The sequence below is a fragment of the Physcomitrium patens genome, chromosome 4, assembly GCF_059467195.1.
Source record: "Physcomitrium patens ecotype Gransden chromosome 4, ASM5946719v1, whole genome shotgun sequence".
Classification (NCBI taxonomy): Eukaryota; Viridiplantae; Streptophyta; class Bryopsida; order Funariales; family Funariaceae; genus Physcomitrium; species Physcomitrium patens.
This window is the reverse complement of record NC_143413.1, coordinates 19,454,045-19,463,943: the sequence shown is the minus strand read 5'-3', so window position 1 is coordinate 19,463,943 and position 9,899 is coordinate 19,454,045. Positions and strand designations below refer to the sequence as shown.

At 42.1% G+C, this 9,899-nt stretch overlaps 2 protein-coding genes across 4 annotated transcripts; both read right to left on the bottom strand.

Annotated features, from left to right (window-relative positions):
- Window positions 1–658: 658 nt before the first annotated feature.
- LOC112281757 (uncharacterized) lies at window positions 659–4,222 on the bottom strand. Its single transcript, XM_024518631.3, has one exon. It carries the CDS (start codon window positions 2,234–2,236, stop codon window positions 1,076–1,078), a length of 1,161 nt encoding a protein of 386 aa, XP_024374399.1. The 5' UTR covers window positions 2,237–4,222; the 3' UTR covers window positions 659–1,075.
- Window positions 4,223–5,055: 833 nt separating this feature from the next.
- On the bottom strand, window positions 5,056–8,762 carry LOC112281869 (acid phosphatase 1). Of its 3 annotated transcripts, XM_090250075.1 has the most exons (6): window positions 8,349–8,762; window positions 8,061–8,096; window positions 7,405–7,900; window positions 6,394–6,832; window positions 5,989–6,198; window positions 5,056–5,689 (listed from the first exon to the last, which is right to left on the bottom strand). In XM_090250075.1, exons 3-6 carry the CDS (start codon window positions 7,613–7,615, stop codon window positions 5,512–5,514), a joined length of 1,038 nt encoding a protein of 345 aa, XP_090106201.1. In that variant the 5' UTR covers window positions 7,616–7,900; window positions 8,061–8,096; window positions 8,349–8,762; the 3' UTR covers window positions 5,056–5,511. The 3 variants fall into 3 exon arrangements, with proteins under 3 accessions (XP_090106201.1, XP_024374601.1, XP_024374603.1); XM_024518833.3 differs by lacking the exon at window positions 8,061–8,096; XM_024518835.3 differs by lacking the exon at window positions 8,061–8,096 and having other exon boundaries at window positions 8,430–8,762.
- Between the last annotated feature and the right edge of the window lie 1,137 nt (window positions 8,763–9,899).

Below are 9,899 nucleotides of genomic sequence, written 5' to 3'. Positions count from 1 at the left end.
GAGATATATAACATATTTTAGTAATTACAAATAGAATAAAAATTTCTTATATATATATATAAAAAAACTATTATGTATTTTGAATATTTAAATCCATTCTCTGCATTAAAATTCTCTTGTTTCAAAGATGCAATAGTTGATGAAAGAGAAAGACCTAACTGTATTGTGGAGTATCAGTAACAAAAAGGCTATCGATGGCACTCGTAACATCTACAACCATTTTCATTTTAGAAATAAATAGAGTGAAAAATAAAAAAATAAATATTCAAACATAATTCACGTAAAAATGACGTAGTTCTTCAAATAGAAAAAAATCATTGGCAAATAGTGAAGTACGTTCATTGCGATTTCTTACAGTAAACCAAACATACTAAACCATCAGCGCAGTTCTACACTGCATTGGAACCGAATCCACTAGAAGTCATGGCTACTGCCCACAAGTTGCATTCAGGGATGTAAAAGGCAAGCAACATTCTACACCAAAGCTGGTAATGTGATCAAATCTTCATGAGGAACTGTTGTCAGTGAACAAACATAATCTAGGTTACTGCGGCCCTCCGAATATGTATATGTCTATATATATATATATAACCACATATTTATGCGCGCACATATATATATATATATATATATATATAGATAACCATATATAACTATATATAACCATATATAACCATATATTTATGGAAGCACATGATATACAGCCATCTTCCACAAGCCAACCGACAGTGCGTGAGAGTATGTTCAAAACTGCAAAGGAACTGCGCCGCGAAGAGAAAGTCTACTGCAACCTGCCTCTTCACATGAATATTAAGTTCATGTCCCATTTGATCAGATGTGTATCGATGAAGTTGGTGCCTGATGTTAACGGCCTAACTGCCAGTGTCCCTTGGCACGACATCGTTGTAAACTGCAGCGATGACCTGCACCGCATATTAATGCCTGATCTTAACTGTAATCAAGGAGCCTGAGAGTGTTCAGTAGGCTGAATCTAGAAGCTAACGATGGAGCTCGACGACCGCGAACTCAGTGGTTTGATGGCCGCAGATAATGAAGGCATGAAAGACATCGGAGTCTAGGTCCACGTGCTTGGTGTAGAAACAGTACCGTGTCGAGGTGAATCTTCAGCAACATCTGGAGTTGCAATGGCGCGAAGATGTTTGCTCACGTCAAAGAGATCTGATTCCAGTTGTGGGATTTCCTTAGACCTCTTTCGTCTTTCGACTTTTTTGGGGTAGTCGGTCTGGTTTTGGTTTTGTGCTTCCACCTGATCGGCCGCTACAGCCTTGCGTGATACTTTTGATCTGCTTGTTGTCAGCAGCTGCACGTTGAGCCCACTTGCTGCTCTGAGGGGAAAATTCAAGAGTGCACGTGATCCACGGAGTCTCAGAGCCGCATCGTCGTATGCGAGTGCCGCTTCTTCTGCCGTGTCGAAAGTCCCCAGCCATAAGTGCGATCCAGGTCGGCTGGAATCGCGAATCTCGGCTGCGTACCTACCCCAAGTCCGCCGCCTCACGCCCCTGTAATGCTGCAGATTAGCCTGCCTCGGCCTACCTGTCTTCCGACACCTGGAGGCACTGTTGGGGTTCTTTCTCGTCTTCAGTGCAGGGACAGTGCAGGTCATACGGCGGGTCTCCATGGTCGAGGATGCGACAGATTCCGATACGTATACTGGCTCTTCTGTCGCTGCGATGGACTGTGAGTTCGACGTCAGCTCTTTCTCAGGATTTTTTGCGGGGAAAGCCACATCACCTGCACTGCGGTTTGGTGAGAGACGCGCCCAACCATTCTCGATGGATTTCACAAGGATCATGTCGTCGACGTCGCTTTTGTTGTAGGAGGAATCGCTATCATAGTGGCCGCGAGGCAGTGGATTGCACATGTTTGGTCCACTCAGGTTGTTGCAAAGCACACGCTTGTTACTCCAAGGGCTGGAAGGACGCGAGAACATACTTTCAAGGTCGCCGAATATCAAAGATTTGGTGTCTTTGTCCAAGTGACCAGGGAGTGCAATTGTGAGAGGACGGGTGGACCGGCATTTTGGTGACTCAGACTTGCTCGCGCTCCCGTGGGACGATAATGAGCCAAAACGATGAAATTTCCTTGGCAGCGCGGAATTCTCCTCGTCATTGCTGTCCCCAAAAAAGTTTTTGAAGGACAATCCCCATTCATAATCCTGCACGTTGTTGTTGCATGCTTCGGCGAAACTGGTTAACATCTGCATGGTTTCTTCCATTTCGGATGCCGAAGGGCTTCTAAGCAACAAGTTGAGAAAATCCACCAAGCTGCCCTCGGTCTCTCCCCTCCACGCCAGTGCTCGGTTAACTAGTGCACGTAAAGCTCAAAATCCAACTTCGTATAAATATATGTGTGCCCCAATTATAACAAATTCAGGTTAGCCGAAGCTCCTCCAAAACTTGTTTCCGGGAGTAAAGTCTCCGCAACCACATGTTTAAACCTCCTGGACAATGTGTTAATCTGTCTACCTGGTGCATGTAAAAATCAATCAGCCTTAAAACTTGGCACAAGTTTTCACAACCTCTAGCAAGATATTCTAACGCTCAACATTGCTCCTCGCCTCTACCACACAGGTTACCAATGTGAGTTGACGTACAGAAATGGCAAGATCCAACCTGAGTGCTCAGCGTATGAGGCAAGAAGCTGCGGAATTGCAAAAAGGTTACAAAGAAGTTCGTATCCAGGTTTGTTACTTATACGAAATTTATTGTGGTCTCAGGTAGTCTCAGGTGGTTGATGCGGACCAAGGGCATCATCTGCTGACAGATTATGGACTTCCGAAGCTTTTGGTCTTAAAGCAAATCTCCACGAACCATAGCAATTAAACTCGCACTCTTTTCGCACACACAACGTCAACCATATCTGCATACGTCAGCAAATGGCTTCAATGTCATTTGTTCGCAGCATTGTTCGCTTATCTGGCGTCATCTCAGGCCAAAAGGTGTGGAGAACATATTATTCTTCTCCTGACCTGTTGGCCCAAGTCGAGTATTTCACGTACACGTAGGACGATAACTTTGACTTCGCGCTTCTAGTTGATCGAGAACTAGATCAATGAACGGCTTTCTTGACTCACCGGGTGATTCGCCATGGATGCCTCTGCCTTTCAAGGCGTTAACAAACCAGAGCACGTGACCTACATGATCAGAGGAACAGACTAACACAAACATCACCAACGACCCACTCTTTAATTAGTTGAAGAACCTTCACAACAACACATAACAGTGATTCGTACCACTACTTTAGAAACAGTAAAAGAATTTACAAGGTCGAAAAGTCTTCCTTCGCGCCGAGAGCTTACTGTGTTGTCCCTTGGTTCAGTTTAGGAGCGCTGGCCGAGTTCGTTTTTTTCCACCTGAATTTTCTGGCATATTCAAGTGTTCATTCTGTGAGCTGCAAGATACTCATACACACAGTGCCCGACGAATCATCCCAACTAGTATTAAATCCTGTTTTGCGCTGCAGGGGAACATTATTTCTCCCCAGCGCGAATGTCAACACTAGCATCAGACTGAAGAAAAGAGAATATCATGCCACGAACTCATTCGAAGCAACACGAAGTCAACACGAAGTCAATGATTCTAAGAGCTTCGAAGGCGGCCCAGCATCAGGGTTAAAATACTCCAACTGTGACGTGCATTCGGTGCCAAATCTCGGACTCATCGATGAACCCTTCCATTTAGTCAGATGGTCACATTCCTCGATTGCTAAAAAATATCCTAAAAGATGTCCAAGGATGATTTCTAAATTTTGTTTACTTTGCGTAGTTAATTCGTTTTTCTGTTTTTTCCTGTTTTTTAAGGAAAAATAAGGTTGTAGATAATAAATGCTTTACAGGGTCCTTATTTAGAGAATTAATATTTCTGATAGCTACTTTTTATTTTTGGCCTTGAGTGTTTATCTTCTACGATTACTTTGTACCTCTTATCACAGTACATTAATGAAGAATTCTGTTATAATATGATACACGAAGTTAAAAGTACATTTAAAATGTGTTTTTACTACACTTTAATGTGTAATATTAAAATCATGACAAGAATAATAAAAAAAGAATCATTAAGGCGCAAGGCAACATCTTATTTTGTCGTCTATTGGTTGAAGTATTCAAATAAAATATAAAAATCCATGAATACTAAATGATACACAATAAATGGACCATTTTCAATCAAAAAAGAGGAAAAAACAGAAACTACTGAAAGTGGCATATTCTCGATAGGTGTAGAGAACTGTACAATGTGAACACAAAACTGTTTAAACAATTAAATAATACTGTTTACAAGATGCTGTTGAGGGCCTTTCAAACTGAGGACTACAAGAAGTCAATTTCTCCAAAGGAGTATCATTTTACATTTGATAGCATTCCTCAGTAATGGATAGCCTTTATTCTTTTGACATTTCATCAAATCAGGATACTGATTTCATGAATGGAGTCATGAAAAGCGTACAAACAAAAAGAGAGAGAAAAAAAAAAAAAAAAAAAAAAAAAAAAAAGGGTATTCTACAAGTGCAACATCAACTCATGATCCACGTAAGCCTCTCAAACACACGTGTCACAAAGTTCCTCCTTCAACTTAATTTCTGAGAAATCTATAATCTATTACCTTCCAAAAGAGTGTTTGGGAAGGATTCTCAAGAAGGTTGTAAGCATAACTGGTCGATGTTTATAACGCCTAGACAAAGAAGAGGCTTAATTAGAATACGAATGATGTAACATAATTCGGAACTTAGAATTCTGGACTCTGCAGAATCGACTGATTGCTGCATCAGGTTTTTCTTTCAATACAAAAAAGATGAGTCACACACTCTCCACGTCACGTACAATAACAGATTAATTCATGGAATACGGCACATTGGTTTTTGGCCAGATATATCAATCGATTGCCACTTTCATTCCATACAAAAGTTCAACACTGGTGTAGCTAGCATTCGGAGATTCCAGGAGCAATCACTAATTGGAATAGCAATAGCACAAGACGCCAAGATCACGTAACTGATGCTGAACAAGTTCAATAAAAATGAAAGACTGCAACAAAAAAATAAAAACAAAGGAATCACAAATTTCTGTTCTAGAAAAGGAGCACATTATTCACCTCAAGACAGAATGCTTTCCAGTCAAACGTGGAAGCCTCTCATGGCTGGAGGTTTGATCATTATCATAACGTCTTACCCGGTCAAACTCTTTACATGCTAACACAATGGAATCTAAACTCTACTGGTGCTAACTTACAAGAAGCTGGCACACTTGCAGCAAGCAGCAGTGTCTAGTCATGAAAGGACATGTACTGTAGACTGCTCACATGTCACCAGAAAGAGCTGGCAAAAGTTATCAAATCCTCGTACCTCTAATGCACTTATAAAAGACTCGAGAACAAATCCACAAGGAACTCGATTTAAATGGGTGTGCAAAATAATAAGGGCATGCAAAAAATGAGATATTAACCGATCAATACCTGTAGTGACATTTGTCTCCTGCCTAGAGTAATAATCAGGCCACTAATAGATGTAATACATGGGGTTAGGCAACTTGAAGGTACGCTTGCCAGCGCTCTCCCCTGAGCAGTCGCTCCACTGGTCACCCAAACAGCTCTTGATGCGGTAGCCCTCCTCTTCCAACCTTTTCCGGTGCTTGGACTTGTACTCATCCGCAGTTAAGTTCTCCTCGTCTGGTAATCTGCATTCAAAAGAGTAGTGAGCAAAACTTGGTACCAAAAGGCTGATTAGGATGCAAAAGTAAGCATGAAACCACGTATCTACACAACAATCTGAAAAGTGACAATCGTTTGGAAGCAGAGGTAGAGATGGCATCACATCTAACACAACGTAAGCATGAACCACGCAATTAACGTTCACGATTTGAAGAAATCAAAACCCTCTCTTGCTAAGAGTTATACTTGCAGAAGGTTTGCAAACCTGCTGGACCAAAACCGTGATCTCAAGCACACAATAAGCCAAAACTTAGACATTACTGACCTTAAGACGAGGGTTTTCCAGCCTGTATACCCAGTATCATACAGGTTCTGGGCAGTCTTGTTGTACTGTGACTTTGATCTTCCTGTGATAAAGGCAAAACTCCAATTCTGAGCCCGAAAGTCTGTGTACAGGGACAACATTGCATCTAATGCTGGGGCGCTCGCATTGTTCACCCATGCGTTCCAGGTTTCTCCATTAAATGTTTCGACTCTGAACAATCAAATATGAAAGCTTCAGCAAGGAGCAGCAATATGAAGTCTTGCCCTAAGTTTGATATTTGGTAAACCTTCCGGTAAAAAGGAGGAAATAGAAAAATTTCGGACCAACGTAATTAATAATGGTAATAATAATAACTGATAATAAAGTGTTAGACTATTCTAGTACATAAAGTATAAGAAGGCTAACCCATAATGGTGATCGACGTAGTAGGGCATATTCGACAAGGCTGTTTCATCAATGTCCAACACGATGAGGTCCTTCCCATCTTGATCTGCCTCGATTGTGTTTAAATACGTTCTAGCAGCTTCGATCGCCACCGCAAAATCAGAGTGGTATTGACCAGAGTTAACATATCCAGCAACATAACCTTCACATTCCTGAGGAAGCAAATAGCCCTGCAAATTGTTCATCTCGGTATTGAAAGCAAAACTCGCACAGGCATTTGACAGAGGCTTCTTCTGACATTTGCCTAACATCACAGCGAGGGTGACGACGAGTGTAAAAAGAATGATCCCAATGGTAGCCATGACGCCCGTCAGGACAGTGACCGCAACAGATGAAAGGTAGACCCCGAGATCATCTACTTGGACATACGCGTTCCCAAAGCCATATCTGCTCCCATACACTGCACACTCCAAGTTGAATACAAAGATGGTGATTAGAGATCTTTGGATGGGTACTATGTCACAGCAGCCGTAACACAAGCTGATTACATTCACATTAAGAAATACAACCCTACAATTGCGTAGCTAGCAAAACTAAAACATAACATGTCCAACTCACGCCCTTGCCACTCACAGTCTAGACCTGCCGCCCATAAAGCTGTATCATGTAGAGAACAGGTAATAATTATATTTTGGAACTGTTTTTTTCGCAGCAAGGTGTGGGGAGGGGGTAATCACTTCTCATTCCTGGAACTTAATATGTACCATGTCTTCCAACGAGAATTATCCCAGTGTTAGACTACTTAACCACTTTATTGCTACTGAATCGGTGCATTTGTTCCTCCACGTCACACAGTTAACCAAATAGCTACATTTGCCAGGATTTTAAAACGAATCAGATAAGTCACCGGCGGCCGTTCTTGCGCCACTAGAAAAGAGGGGAATTCGAAATGGACAAAAAAAGAAAAGGATACAGCTGAGTAACAATGCACAAACCTCTGATGGTTAGCGGAAAAAGCAAGGAATTACATACTTGAGTCTCGTCGGCTGCCAAGGAGCGACTCCCTGGAACCCATTCTGCTCCCGAGCACAGAATTACCGGGAGATCTCCCAGCCTCAAGCTCATTATCTGTTCCGTAGCTGAACGACCTGGGCAAGGATGAGGATGACAGCACGTCAGAGGCCGAGGCTGAGGCTGAAGACGGGTAGCCTTCGCCTGAGGGTCCATCGCCTGCTCCCACCATCCCTGACCGAATGCTTGATGACGAAGCTTGGAGGATGTGTTCAGTGTGCCCGTAACCCTGATTAATGCAGCACCTGCCCTCCTAAAGACTGAGTTCGAATATGATTCGTCGTTCAGCACGAGATTCAGAAGATATTTCCCTCCATCGCACCACAAACCCTACTAGGTGAAATTTCCAACAAACAAGCGGAAGGCATTTAAAATTCCCAGAGCAAATTTAGTCTCAAATTAGCCACTGCACGAATTGCCCATAATGCTCATTGCTGGGCTCAGCCTAGATGTAGATCTGCAGCAAAACAGATGACCAGAAGAGATTATTACCACACAGTCTCAACGAACTACAGCAGAAGATACTTCAAGGAAATAGCTGCAGCGAAGGAGAAGATCCATTATTCTCGCGATGCAAAACTCGTGAGGATTGCGAAGTAATCAAGCTTGAAACTTACGCGCACAGCCTTCTCAGCTCTGCTAGCTGCGTGAAGCTGAAAATGGCATACACAACCAAGCTAAGTGTCGCTCATTTCAGTCCTCACTCAAGCCATCCCAAGGGTAGGTCCAACAAAGTAAACCAACCTCGCGCCACACAATCAATGCAATGACTCTCCGCAACTCCCCGTTACACGCGAAACATTCTCTTCCGAGCACGGCATCCAGATCGAGAACAAAAGATAAAACATAAAAATAAAAATTGCAGCAAAATCACACAAATCACAGAAAAACCAACAACACCCCACCTTCTTCAAAATCAAACCACAACTCCAGACCATTGCAATCCTCGCAAACACCACCCCGAAATCAAAGACAAGGGACCCAACTGGTTGAATCTCAAGTTTTCGACGAGGAGCCGTGATCTTCACTGCGTGTAAGAACGAGATTCCTCACTGACTTCGGATCACGTATAGAAGCGGAATGTGGTGTATTGCATTGCACAGAAATGCGTTTTCTAGAGGTGACCGAAGAGACTTGAAGAACACATGAGCAAGGACGGAGAGAGGATAATGCGCGGAGTTGGGGATTGAAGTGTGTGTTGCGTGGTCCCAAGAAACACAATGGTGGATTGAAAGCTAAGGCTGCTTTACACCACCGCAGACAGAAAGAGGAAAGCAACAAGGCCAGAAATACATGAGAGAGAGTGTGTATATATATAGATATATATTCTGTGAAAAAGTTGGGACCTGTGAGATTGTCCTTAGGGGATTCATCAGCGATCCAAGTATCACCAAACAAAAACAGAAAGGGTAAAGATTGTCCTTAGGGGATTCATCAGCGATCCAAGTATCACCAAACAAAAACAGAAAGGGTGAAGAGATGGATAAGACGATGAAATGATCTTCTTTGCGATTCTTCTCTTTTCTTTTCACTTTTCTTTTCTTTCCTTTCACAGAAATGCAGAAAAAAAGAAATTCAAAGGTAAATTTGTCTCGTACTATGCTTGAGAATGATGTTCCGTCTGATTATTTAGTGGGAATCTCTTTTATTCTGAAACGTCAATTGTACATGCTATTGTTGTTTTGCTGCTTAGGTGTTCAATGTGAACTCTTAAGAGTCATGTCTACTGTTCTCAGTGACTTTTCAGATTCTATTAAAATCACTTTAGTATTGCACATTTGTAAATGATAGTTGTTGTTGTTGAGAGCATTAAATGTAGCCAGTGTTCTCCATAATATTTATTGTAGACTATAGTAAATACCATAGCTACAATATTTAGAGTCTAGTAGAGAAGAAGTGTTCATCCTCTCTCATTTCTCTTCTTGTATATGAAACACAACCAGATCAATAGATTTTTATGTATGAAGCTCTCTCTCCTTAGAAACCCTCTTGTATGTATGACTTACTACTACTCTTGTGTGTGTATATTACTTACTATTACTCTTATGTCTTTCTAAACATTCTCAACACATTATCAGCACAACTCTCTTCTACTTACTATCACAATTTTTTTTGTTCTAGTCTTGACTCTTCAAAACTGATGCTACTCTTGCTCAATGTTTGCCTCATGATCTTGTTGCTCTTCTTGGTGGCCCCTCACACATTAGTTGCTTGCTTAGAGCACTTATTCTATTCTCTACCCTACTTGCTTAGAATACTTGATCTAGTCTACCTCAATCTTAGCTTGCTCCGTGCTATGCCCCATGCCTGTCGCCAAACAACCTCTGAACAGATGTCAAATTGCTGCCAACTCCACCACTACCACCCTACCATTCACCCTACCGCTACTATCGCTGCCGCCCGCCGCTACTCCTATTGCCCATCGCCACCGCCTTGCCACCGTTGTCGTGTTGTAA